The 14,008-nt window shown below is 38.5% G+C and overlaps 1 protein-coding gene across 6 annotated transcripts in view; it reads right to left on the minus strand.

Annotated features, from left to right (window-relative positions):
- The window catches only part of Btrc (beta-transducin repeat containing E3 ubiquitin protein ligase), a 211,122-nt gene that overhangs the window by 66,611 nt on the left and 130,503 nt on the right, over window positions 1-14,008 (minus strand). For all 6 annotated transcript variants that reach the window (XM_004659430.3, XM_045149718.1, XM_045149707.1 and 3 more), the window contains one exon: window positions 12,520-12,609. In XM_004659430.3, the coding sequence (XP_004659487.2) occupies window positions 12,520-12,609 (90 nt within the window). The remainder of the gene's footprint in view (window positions 1-12,519; window positions 12,610-14,008) is intronic.

The raw sequence follows: 14,008 nt of genomic DNA on the forward strand, positions 1-14,008 counted from the left end.
CACATGCACATATGCCACAGCTTTGAGGTTTTATGTGGGCATTGTGGATCTGAAGTCAGGTTGTAAGTGCTGCACGGCAGGCACTTTTAACCACTGAGCCATCTTCCCAAGCCAGCACTGCCCAAGGGACAATACTTTTAACTGTCAAAATTAATGATCAAGCTTAAGTGGGAAAATAGTTTTTGTATGAGGAATTGACAATGTATGCTTATACTTCAAATCCTGAAACAAGGGCTTGGGAAATGGCTCAGTGGTTAAAGGTACTTTCTTGCAAAGCCTGCCAGCCCAGGTTCAATTTCTCAGCCACCCATGTAAAGCTGGATGGGCATTTGTTTGTAGCAACTAGAGACCCTGGCATGTACACACACACACACACACACACATACGTACGTGCAAACAAATAAATAATAAATACTTTTTTTCTAAGTAGGATGGCTTTGAACTCACAAGGTTCCTCCTACCACTGTCTCCCATGTGCTGGGATTAAAGGTGTGTGCCACCACGCCCAGCAATAAATACACTTTTTAAAATCCTGACACAGAAAGTAGGAAATGAGATTTGTATCCCCAAACAGCTTTTTGAAAAATTTCTAAGGTATGAGTCACTGCCTTGAGCCAGCTGTTTAATATTGTCTCATTCATGTTATACACAGAATCATGTGATATGGAGTCATCTATCTATTTAGTTGTCTATCTTCTATTATGTAAGTGATTATTACAAATAAGCATCTGAAGCTACACCGAGCTATTGACTAGGTAACCTAGAAAGGAGAATGCTTTCTGAATATAGTACTTGCTAGCTCAGCCTGAAAAGATCCTTACAGGTACAGAGTGGAAGGTAGTGGGAAGAAAGAACATAACTTCTGCTAGGTGTTGACAGTACAATACAAATCAAATGGAGAGGGGCTGGGGGAATGGCTCAGTGGGTAAGAAAGCCTGCTGCATAAGTAAGCCAGTACCCACATAAAAAGCTGGCTAATGTGGGTCCTGGGGAATTGAGCCTCAAACTAGGGTCCTTAGGCTTCACAGGCAAGCACCTAACCACTAAGCCATCTTTCTAGCCCTAATTTTTTTAATAGGACATATTCTAAAACTAAAATCATGGGATGTGGGCATGATGGTGCACACCTTTAATCCCAGTATTTGGGAGGCATAAGCAGCAGGATTGCCATGAGGGTAGGAAGCCGAGAGCTCCAGTAGTAGGTTTCAGATCAGTTTGGGCTAGAGTGACAGCCTGCATCAAAAGCAACAAACAAACAAACAAATAAGCAAATGGCAGAGGAGTATGTGAGGAGGGAAAAAGTTTAGGATTACAAGAACCTCATAGATTGAACAGGTTCCATACAAAAGAACTTCCATCAACATTAGGTGAGCTCTCATGGACTAATGAAAATTTCTCACTGGCAGTAGAATTTAAGATGATGTGGTAACTTAACTCTATTAAGAAATTAACAGTTTCTAAAATTATTACTATAAGCAAAAGATACCCTCTCAAAGGGGTTGGATAGTTGGCTCTGTAGTTAAAGGCATGTGCTTGCAAAGCCTGATGGCCCTTGTTCAATCTCCAAGAACCCATGTAAAGCTACATGCACATGTATCTGGAATTAGTTTGCAGTGGCACGAGGCCTTGGTGTGCCCATTCCTTTTCTCTTTCTCTCTCATTCTGTGTCTCTTGGCTTACAAATAAATAAAAAATATTTTTAAAAGATACCCTCAAAGATGGAATGTCTATTTACCACTGATCTTAAGAAGCAAATCTTATGGGAAAGAGCCCCAACAGCAGCAATCCTGGCAGGATTGTAAGTCAGATGGAACTCCACACTCCAGAAAAGGAAACTATTTCATTTTATTTATTTTTAAATTTGTCATATAGAAATCATTTAAATTCATTGCTTTACTTGTGTTACAAGCTGAAGTCACAATACAAGAATAAAATTGTACATGCATGAATCCTGAGCTGATGGGTACTGAAAGGTTCAAAAGAAAGGCTCAGGTTTCACAAGCTTTGTAAGTGATCTTTTTACATCATATGACTAAGAACATATTTATTCATGGGCAGGCTTCTGAAACCATCAAACTAGAAGACAGAAGAATGTTCACATCCATAAAAATCCATAATAGCTCAAGAATAAAAATCTCTCTCCCACATTAAAGAATTGTGAAAAGTATCCTACAAAATTATAAAAGTGAGCTTAAAAATATTAATATAAACAATAGTATCAGTATATTAATCCAAAAATACTGCTCTGCACAAACCAAAAAGTATTTTCAGGAAAAGTTCATGATTAGTTAAAATTCTCCTCTGGCAGCATCCCAAAATGTGTTAAGGAGTTTTATGACAGAACAGTCCTAGGGGAAGTGAAATGCATTCAAAACATTTTTTTATTTATTATTTGAGAGACAGAGAGGGACAGAGAGAAAGAGGCATAAATAGAGTGTGTATGGGCATGCCAGGGCAAACAAATGGCACATATGCAACTTTGTGCATATGGCTTTATGTGGGTATTGGGGAACTGAACCCATGCTGTTAGGTTTTACAATAAGCAAGTGCTTTTAACTGCTAAGCTGCCTTTCCAGTTCATGCTTTTGTTGTTTTGAATTTTGTATAGAAACATGATTTTTGAGGCTTTAGTTTCTAAAAGTACAATGTGTTACAGCTGCAGATCTAGAGTAATACCTACTATGGTAGGTGGTACCTATATTAGTTATAAATGTAATGAAACAAGTATTATTAACTATGATGAAAACTATATCATCTTATACTAACCTACTTTTTCATATTATACTTTAGGATCTTTCCTACTATAATCCTATACTTTAATGGGCACTTGATAGCTTGTTTTTATAGGTACTAACACATTAAATCAGGCTGGAGAGATAGTTTAGTAGTTAAGGCACTTGCTTGCAAAACCTAAGGACCCAGGTTCAATTCCCCAGTGCCCATGACAGCCAGATGCACAAGGTGGCATATGCATCCAGACTTCGTTTGCAGTAGCTAGTGGCTTTGGTGTGTCCATTCTCTCTCTCACTCTGTCTCTGCACCCCTTTCTCTCAAATAAATAAATAAAATACTTTTTAAAAATAAATGCTGGGCTGGAGAGATGGCTTAGCGGTTAAGCGCTTGCCTGTGAAGCCTAAGGACCCCGGTTCGAGGCTCGGTTCCCCAGGTCCCACGTTAGCCAGATGCACAAGGGGGCGCACGCGTCTGGAGTTCGTTTGCAGAGGCTGGAAGCCCTGGCGCGCCCATTCTCTCTCTCTCCCTCTCCCTCTACCTGTCTTTCTCTCTGTGTCTATCGCTCTCAAATTAATAAATAAAAAATTAAAAAAAAATAAATGCTTATGTCAATTAACTGTTAATATCAAATAAAAATTACTTTAATGATCTCCGTAAACTATGTTCATCACATAGCCTACGTAAGTCACAAAATTTAAAGAATAAAGGCTAAAACACCACAGTCTGATGTCCTCATATAGTTTCTCAAAGTTAAAGCCTTCCAGAAAGATCTAAAAAGCGTATGCTGATTTGGTGTTTAAAAACAGTTCATTAAAATCTTCCAGTGTGTTATAACAATCTTTCTATTATAAGGATGATTAACAAGGTTACAACTTCAGTATTAACTGAGTTTTAAATGAATGAATCAGCTTTTAAGTTCATAGATTCCCCCCTCTTAGAATAAACACCATACTTGATTGATATTCAATTCTCAGTGACACAAATTGAAATAACACAGTGCCAACACTGAGAAGCCAGTGGTACAGGAAATATAAAAACTAAAAACAAAACAGCAAATTTCCTAATAAACAGAATCAGGGAAGGAACACAATTTAAATATGCCATAGCATATTGCCTGGACTTTGTTCCTCTTTTAAATAACTCAACGTGACAGAAGTGCTCCAAACCAGAAATTCCTCATGTTACTTGCAAGAAAAACTCCACATTGGAGGGATAAGGTAGGGGGAGCTTGACAAGGCAGAACTTTATGAAATCTAATTCCTACGGCTACCTGAGCTTTAAAAAAATCAAAATGTAAAATCCAGAGTACAATGCCAAACAAAGTACTAGTAATCAAAATCCTAAATGACCTCTGATAGAATTATAGTCCATAGATTATTAGTACATCAACTATATTGGTGACATTATTTGGAAAGGAAGCAGTATTTCTCAAAATCTGTAGATGACCCCTGGAATAGAAACACAAGGCCTACAACCCAGCAGGAAACAGGCAGCCACCACCACTGTTTTTCCTGCCCCTTTCTCAAGCTGTGCCTGGCCTTGTGCAGCTGTGGCACTGTGTTCATCATGCCCTCTGTTTTTGGTCTTGCTAATTAAAAGGTGGATCACAGAACAATGCTCTTCTCATTAATTTCAGTGTTCCGATTGGGCAGGATCCCTGCCTCCCCCACCTGATCTTTTCACACTGCTGAAGTTAATGTGACAGGAGCCCAAAGATGGATTACCTGCTGCCATATTGCCCATCGCCTCCAATCAGGAGCTATCTGTGTAAACTGATTGTTCTAATTTGCTCTCATTATTTTTACAATATCAGGAGAAAATAATGCACACAGCTCACTGTCAAAGTCATGAAAATCAGCCATTAGTTAAACCCAGACACTGAGTAGCTTTATTAGAGGCACTGTAGTTTATTGATGCAGCTCCAGTCAAACAAGGCAGCCTTTGCTCCAGTGGAAGGAAATGTTTATTCTCAAAGTGAATACGTATTGTGATAATACCCACAGCAACAGGGGGATTCTGAAGGACCCTGTTCCTATTTCAAAGCATGGTGCTGACACAGATTGTGCAGCAATGAAGGGTAGGGTTGGCAAAAGGAAAGTAGGCAACATTTAATACACTCAGTAGCATAAAAGTGTATGCATTAAACTCAAACCTATAAGCACTCCCCCTCTCCTGTACCTTGTATAAATAAGACATCCTAGTCTGTGACTACACACACCAACCAGTAAATAATACAAACCGATTTCACTCTGAATACCTTTTGAAAACAAAAATATTACCTAGGAACACAATCATTTCTATAAATTATCATGCAGTCATAGTTTAAATAAGATTTTCTTCTTATACAAAGTAAGTTTCCAACATGATGAAATACCATGTATTTCAGAATTAGAAACTACACAGTACAATAGAGCAAGCTAAGGAAACTAGTGGGTTTAAACCTTTCACTAAGTAATGGTTTCTTAAAGCCAAAGGCTGAACTCCACAGAAAGGTTTGATATCCATTGAGATAATCTTTAAGAGACTTATCCTGGGCACAAAGAAAATGTATTTCTATATTTTCATTTTATTAAAAATAATACTATACTTCAGAAGAAAATAGATTTAAACATGGCATTTCTAGGCTTGTCTGGTTAAGAACATGTTCTAAGAATGTTAGCTAGATGCTGCTTGAACAGCATTTTAGGGGGTTGAGGAAGGAAGGTATAAATAATAGAAAGTGATGCCTTTTAAATAAAGGAATTTTACTAATCCACACATTTTCCCCAACCTCCCCTTTTAGCATCAGAGGGAAACATGGCTTCCTCCTGTTTCCTTTCCACACCAAGATTCCTAGGTACTGTGAAGGCAAGAGTATGCCCTTCTTGCTGCTCCCCTCTTAATGGCCACTTTCTTTTTCTAAGAAACGTGTGCCATGCTTTTCTCCTTAAAATTCCTGCACTAAAAGACTGCACCATACTGCACTCCGCAAAACGTGCTGATGGCGCCAATTACAAGCCCCCAGCCGAACGCTCCAGCCCCCACCATTCGGGCAGATTTATGCGGACTCTTGCCGACGTTATTACAAGTCAGAGTTTATTGGGAAATTGTTACATTATGCGGAGTGTCTAACAAATTGCTTATGCTGCTATAATTGGATTACAACAGCCGCTTGCTCCCACCGGTAAGATTAGGCAAGTAGGACTCCTGCCGATCTCTGAGCGTTAGCAGTAATTTTATTTGCCTTGCCTCTCTCTTTCCTAACAACATGCCTCTCTCCCTGCCAGCTGTCTGCTGAAAAGGCACAGGCTTGTTCCTTGGCCCTAACAATGCAATTACAGCCCCGCAGATCGCACTGTTTGTGCATTAAGTACAGAGCCAAAACGAGGCGAATTGATCGTTTGACTTTTGGAGAAGCCATGTGATCGCTCTGTGCGGGTGATCCGACATGCATCAGCAGGCAATACTGCAGTCCATTCTTGATGAAGAACTTTCTGCTTTCATCCCCTTCCCCCAACCTTTCTCTTTTCACTGAGGAAGAGACCTACTGGGCTTATCTCATGCTGATCTAGATCAATCGACAAACTCCATCTTCCTGGCTAGATGGAAATGTGAACAGGTCTAGGTTCCTGAAGCCCTCAGTCAGATGAGTGGTTTCCAACAGCTGAAGTGCTCGCTATCACCAGCTAAAAATGCTCATAAAGAATTCACTGAGAAAGAGAAGTTTACACAAGTACTGCAGTTCTGAACTGCAGAAAGTTTTAGCTTTGACAAAGAAAACATCTTGGAATAGCTTTGTTAAAAGCTCTGCCTATGTTCAACAAGGGCCATCAAGAATCAGCACTGGAACCTGTGTCTTGCCTTCACAGATCTGCCCTGCTGGAGACTGCCAATGCACCATCAATGCAGCTGGACATCAGGCTTAAAAACAGCTAGTCTCATCTCCACTCCAGGCAAAGTTTTAAACACATTTTGTTGACAGCTTTCAGTTTCTCGCTTCTTTTTCTTGTATGTTTAACAATAATTGCCAGTAGCCAGGGGGACTGTAGGCGGTTACTCTGAATCTGGGGCATCATTCATGGATAGTGTGGACTGGGGCCGGAACTTTTTTTTCTTTCCCAAATTAATTCTCTTGGAAGTTGAAAATGATTCGAATTTTTCCCTTTTTTTGGTTGCTTGAGGCAGGGTCTTGCTCTCTAGCCCAGGCTAACCTGGGATTCACCATGTAGTCTCAGGATGGCTTTGAACTCACAGCAATCCACCTACCTCTTTCTCTGGACAGCTGGAATTAAAGGCATGTGCCACCACGCCTGGCTAATTTTTTACTAATTCTAACACAGACCAAGACTTCTGTTTACACTTTCCTTGCCAATGGCATATGCTACTTAGGGTTTCTGAAGCTGACTGATGACAAATGAGCACCCAATCTGCTGACCCATTTTGGTAAATATCATGCACAACTAGAAGGGGATACATTTCACATCCTTAATATAATAGATGGTTTATAAGAGGGTTACTAGGCAAAGTCATTTTATTGTATATTTCTCAAAATCTCTGTAACCAACTAACACATTAAACTCATAGGAACATTTAAAGATGAACTTCATTCCTGGCTTCTTGAAACAGCAGTAAGCCTAACATGCAGAGTTTTCCAGCCACACTGGTCCTGATGATATGGTTAAATCTTACTATGTCCCCACAAAGCTAACGTGTAGACCTGTCAGAGGTGCCTGTGTGAAGAAACAACCATCTGACACGCTACTTGTGAAACAGTATATATTAAAGAAGCCTGTTAACATGTAGTTTAAAACTCAAAAGAAACTCTGAACAGCTGAAATGCCTTATAAATAGCGCAGACCCAGAGGAAGTGCAAACGTCTGCATTGTGAATTGTAGATCTTAATTACCGACAATGGCTGGTACAGCAAGTAGCACGGAAAAAAAGTGAAACAGTTGCACTGTTCATGGTTGGCAATAATTCTTCAGGAAAATATTTACTATCAATCAGTTATGAGAAAAGGGACTCTGTGCTCGTAAAACAGCACGTTGCTTCTCATACCAGGACCATTTTGCTTCAGCATAATCTGAATTTAAACAGCTTGTTTCCTGCGGATATAATTTTGGAAATAAATAAAACAAGTCTTCTATCAAAATCTGGAGTGAATGGAAAGGAACATCACATTTTTCTGTCTCAGTCAGTTTCAAACAGATTATTAGTCTCAAGTAAAAACCAACAAGAAGCACCACCAACAGCAGAAACACAGAGTATCTACACAGGACCACAGACTGGGTCTATTTCCAAACAAAGACAGTACTTTGCCTAGCTGGGCCAGGAATCGAGGCAGGAATGTTCAAGCAACTCAATTTTAACTGTATGTAATTATGGATACATGTATTGGAGGATATAAAGGTAAATTATAGAAAAGCCTGAAACCAAAATTTTCAGTAGTACTTCAATAAAGTCAATAAAAAGATAACATAAAAATTAATGTTCTTCAGTTTTTCAGTTAGTTTTCTTTCCTAATTAAAAAGCATCATGAAGGTTGACAATTAGGTACAATGTAATTATGGATTTTAAAGACTAAGTTGACAGTCAATAATGACTATCCATTTAAAGCTATAATAAATATAGAGCTCATCATGTTCCCAAAATAGACCTTATAAACTACAGGGCTATAAGCAGATGAAACACGTTACAAAAAAAAAAAAAAAAAGTAAATAAATATACCTGGATCGGATTAAGGTATTTTGATAAAATGACCCCTCCCTATTTTTATTTTTAAGTGTTTTCTTAGGCCCTTTCCCCCTCTGAGTAAAAGATTCAGGAGATCACTGTCGACCTAGAGTGGCTGTAACTGGTGTCACAGTTGTGTCTTCCTATACTCTAACGCGTATGAAGAGGACTAAGGGTGTCCTTTTCCTAGAGCAAGAGTAAGACTGAGGCAACTGTTAAGGAGAGTTATGTACAGCACAGTAAAGCAGTCTAAACACAATATTTCTGCTTTTAAGCAGAATAAGTAATATCAATGATTTCTCAAAAATTCAAGTAATAGTCAACAAAAAGGACTTGAGACTATAATTGGTACTACTATCCAAACCACAATCACTGACCAGAGTTCAGCTGCTTTGCACTACCGGGGCATAAAAGGTTCCTATCACTTTTTTTTTTTTTTTTTTTGGTTTTTCGAGGTAGGGTCTTGCTCTAGCTCATGCTGACCTGGAATTCACTATGTAGTCTTATGGTGGCCTTGAACTCACGGTGATCGTCCTTCCTCTGCCTCCTGAGTGCTGGGACTAAAGGCGTGCGCCACCATGCCCAGTGGCTCCTATCACTATTATCACAGTTGTTCTGACATGGAGACAGTTGGGCATGTCAGTCACACTGGAGCAATCTGAATGAGTAAGGTGCTTGTAACAAGTCTAGAAGAAAAGCTCTGCAGCCATATCAATAAAGCAGAAGAAACTATTGTCAAAGACTAAAAGTAAAGAACAGGAAACAGGGGAAAGCTTCCAGACCTACACAAATAATGACAGGTCATTTCTTTCAAAGGTCAAGTAATAAATGAGGCCAACAGAGACAGTATGAAATCATGAGACAGATATAACACATGCTTAGAAGCAGAAAAACTCACACGATTGCCATGTTACTGGAAGCTGTTGCAATAAACAAAATTTTAATCTCCATGTCTTTATTTGATCAACTAACTGTGGCTCAAATCTGAAGCAATGAACTGCAAGACACAATGGTTGTCTCAAATGGAAATTATGGAAATTGTTACTAAATTAGAATGTGTAAGGGGACAGTGAAAAAAATTGGTGTCAGAATAATGTTAAGATAAGCAAGGATAGGATGAGAAGGTCACCATCTGGGAGCAAGTGAAACAGAATGATGAGCAGAAATGAGCAAACTTATTTCTTCGCCCAAGAGCATGAAAGAAATTACACCATTGTGCCAGATGCCAGAAGATTTCTAACTGTGCACCACTGAAGAAGTAGAGGGTGGGAGAAAAACAAACCCACCCCACTTCATACAGACACACCAACATAACTGAGTACTTTAGAGATACTGGCTTACAAAGTATGGGAAAACAAAGGGAACAGATGCTCACTTGGCCAGCTCTCAATGAAACTCATTAAAATTGTCACCCTGTCCTTGGATTGGTGTTCATGATAAGATTTTTGCCTTGTTTGGCCAGAAGTCATCCACTCGTGATAGCCAGAAAAAAAAAAAAAGAGAATACTTTTTTTACACCTCTGACTCCACACACAAATGCTGACATAAAACAGAATCAATTAGCACTTGCTAGTTGTTACTAAATAACTGAAAACAAAAACTGAATATAACATATTAATCCTTACATTTTGCAGCAACTTATTAAAATGTGAATTTAAAATACAACTGATGAGTTCTAACTTTTTAACTACAATTTTAAATAAATTCTGACTTTTTGTGTAGTTCTAATGGTAACTTTTAAAAATATTTATTTTTATTTATTCATGTGAGAAAAAGAGGCAGGAATATAGAAAGAATAGGCATACCAGGGCCTCTAGCCACTCAAACGAAATCCAGACACAGCTGCAACCTTGTGCATCTAGCTTTATGTGGATACTGGAGAATCAAAGCTGGGTCCTTAGTCTTTGTAGGCAAGAACCTTAACCACTGACCCATCTCTCTAGCCCTCTAATGGTAACATTTTATATGATATATTTTCAGTTAATAAAGTAGACCCAGAGACTACCATATGTTTTAGGAAATAAAAATAGTAAATACTATTGCTGCTACTATGGCCTGTTTCCATCTCCTCTTCTCCCCTCCCCTGCCATCCAAATCATGAGAATACAGCCTTTATGAAAAGAATCAGTATTCTTTTTTTTTTTTTAAATAGTTTTTCGAGGTAGGGTCTCGCTCTAGCCCAGGCTGACCTGGAATTCACTATGTAGTCTCAGAGTGGCCTTAAACTCACAGTGATCCTCCTACCTCTGCCTCCTGAGTGCTGGGATTAAAGGCATGTGCCACCACACCTGGCTAAAATTGGTATTCTTAAAAATTCACAAATAAAGCCAGGTGTGGTGGCACATGCCTTTAATCCCAGCAGAGGTAGGAGGATTACCGAGTTGAAGGCCACCCTGAGAATATATAATTCCAGGTCAGCCTGGGCTAGAGCAAGACCCTCCTCGAAAAACTTAAAAAAAAAAAGAATACGAATTCTATTCATAAAGTGAGACCCCACCTTGAAATAATAATTAAAAAAATCACAAATGAATAAGAAGAGATCCCTGAGAGCTTGGTTAGTTCCTCTTATAATAGAGAATGCAGGGCTGGAGAGAGAGTTTAGCAGTTAAGGTGCCTGCGAAGCCCAAGAACTCATGTTCACATCGTTAGGTCCCATGTAGCCAGAAACACAGGGATACACACGTCTGGAGTTTGTTCTCAGTGGCTGAAGGCCCTGGTGTACCCATTCTCTCTCTCTCCCTCTCTCAAAAAAATAATGAAAAAATAATACAGAATGCAACAAAAATTCTCCATTGACGAAGCCGAGTGAACCTTTAACTAAACACTAAATCTGACACCGATTCTTCCAGCCTCTAGAATTATTAAGAAATAAATTATTATTGTTAATAAGTCATCCAGTTTATGGTATTGTTGCTATAGTAGTACAAAGGAACAAAGGGAGCTGTCCTTGCATTTGTAACAAAGACTGAGACAACATGACAACAGTCCTAGCTATAGTAGTACCGGCAAGGGTCTGTGTGTATGAAATAACAGAGTAAAATAAGATAATGTTGGGAAAGATTTAAAGCAACACATTCTTAAGTGGTAATAAAAGCATTATTTTTGCAGATAAGTCAAAGTCTATAAACATGGCACACAATGACTATTACTTTTAGATTAATGAAAACAACTGACAAAAAAAGCCCAAAAGGCTATCTGACTATCATCCATCCACCCATCCATCCAGCTAGAGAATCTAAGTCATTGTTGACAGAAAAAAGCTTCAGATCTTTAATTTTTAGGGTTGTTTATGTATCTAAGCTATAAATAGGGCATATTTTTATACTTGAAGGAGGTATGCCTGGTGTGCCAATTCTCTCTCTTTCACTTTCTTTCTGTCTCTCTCACTCTCATAAAATAAAGGCCAGTCTGTTGGTTTGTCTCCAAAAGTAAACAAAACAAAACAAAACACCAAGATCACCAAATGCATTATTATTTCCTTTTTTCTTTTTCTTTCTCTTTTACTTGTGAGGTAGGGTCTCATACTAGTCCAGGCTGACCTGGAATTCACTCTGTAGTCTCAGGGTAGCCTTGAACTCATGGCAATCCTCCTACCTCTGCCTCCTAAGTGCTGAGATTGGCTCATTATTATTTCTTAACATTTGCCAACTCAATAACCAATGATAGCAACATAAGCACTGGGTTTCCTACAGTGCACGTCACATTTCTTATCCTCATGCCTTCCATAGTTTTGCACCCTATTTACTTGTATTTCAAAACAATGAAGGAACTTTTCAAAACAATAGTTCATTATCTTATTACAAATATTACTGATCCACATGTCATGATCTATAAGTTAAGTGTCAAACAGCAAATATGAATCACTCTAAAATGTGACTAGAAAATCAAATGAAAAAAATTCTGTCACAACTGAAGAGATAGGAAACCTAACTTACTCTGTATAAAATGATGCCTGTCTACATTCTTTTCTTAAATATATAATCTATAATAGGCCTTAATAACAATACTAAGATACTACAGACACAGAATTGTAACAATATGGCATAATATCTACCAGTGAAATGTTTTACTTACTTTGGTCACACAGTTTTCAGTCTTCATAGCAGTGCTTGCTAGACATACTGTTTCTTGGTTTATGCAGAGTCTGGCACAGCTGTTGTAAGTCTGTAAAGATAATTTTAAAGGAACAAAACTCAATTTTTTTAAGGAAAATTTTTATCTATTTGGGAGAGAATGAAACACAGAGAAAGAGAATCTTTAACATCTGAGCATTTCCACAGCCCAATCTCAGGTTTTTAAGATACTGAGATATTGATATACACAGCTGTTAAATTCTATTCTAGTTCTCAAGATCAACACATAGTAGGTACTATTTATAAATTCAAAATTTGTAGAAGTTGAGAGAAAAGGAACAAAGAGAGCCTATAAAACTCAATGGTGTGCCCATAAACAAGTATGTGAGAAGTAAATTTATTCCATGTATGTTGTTTTTCAAGGTAGGGTCTTATTCTAGCCCAGACTGACCTGGAATTCACTATGTAGTCTCAGGCTGACCTCGAAATCATGGCGATTCTCCTACCTCCTCCTCTTGAGTGCTGGGATTTAAGGCATACACCACCATGCCTGGCTTGCACACTAAAGATTTTCTACATCCCCTTAACCCAGAAATGTTGGCATCTGATAAGACATTAATCAAAACTAGAAAAATTAATCAAAACTAGAGATATAGATTTATCAGTGGTAGAACATGCATGAGGCCCTGGGTCCAATCTCCAGCATAACAAGGGACTGGAGAGATGGCTCAGCAGTTAGTCACTTGCTTGCAAAGCCTAACAGCCTGGATTCAATTCCCCAGTAACAATGTACTACAGATGCACAAAGTGGCACATGTATCTGGAATTCATTTAAAATGGTAAGAGGCCCTGGCACACCCATTCTTTTTCTCTCTTTCACCTTCCTTCTGTCTTTCTCTTAAATAAAGAAATAAATAATTTTTAGAAAAATCCCAACAAAACCAAAAAGCACTCTAAGAAGTTAGCTTGGAGCCAAGCTTGGTGGCATATTTATATAAATGTAAACCCAGCACTTAGGAGGCTAAAGTAGGAGGATGGTGAGTTGAGGCCACTCTGGGCTACATGAAAAGACCTTGTTTCCAAAAACAAGAAAGGGCTGGAGAGGTGGCTTAGTGGTTAAGGCACTTGGCTGCAAAGTCAAAGGACCCTGTTTTTGATTCTCCCAAGACCCACATAAGCCAGATCCACAAGGTAGTGCATGTGTCTGGAGTTTGTTTGCAGTGGCTGGAGGCCCTGGCACTTCCATTCTCTTTCTCTCTCTATTTCTCTCTCTCAAACAAATAAATATTAAAAAATAAAAGAAAGAAAGAACAAAGAAAAGAATTAACTTGATCTTATTCATGCTTCACTGGTTTTTCTCACTAAGCCCTCTTTCTGTTCAGATCTAGTCAAATTCAACATGGCTCGTATCTGCCAGGTCTCCTATGTTCTGGCACAATTTTGTTATTTCCTTGTCAAACAAGACTGATACTTTTGAAAATACTAATCAG

Source organism: Jaculus jaculus, chromosome 1 (genome assembly GCF_020740685.1).
Source record: "Jaculus jaculus isolate mJacJac1 chromosome 1, mJacJac1.mat.Y.cur, whole genome shotgun sequence".
Lineage (NCBI taxonomy): Eukaryota > Metazoa > Chordata > Mammalia > Rodentia > Dipodidae > Jaculus > Jaculus jaculus.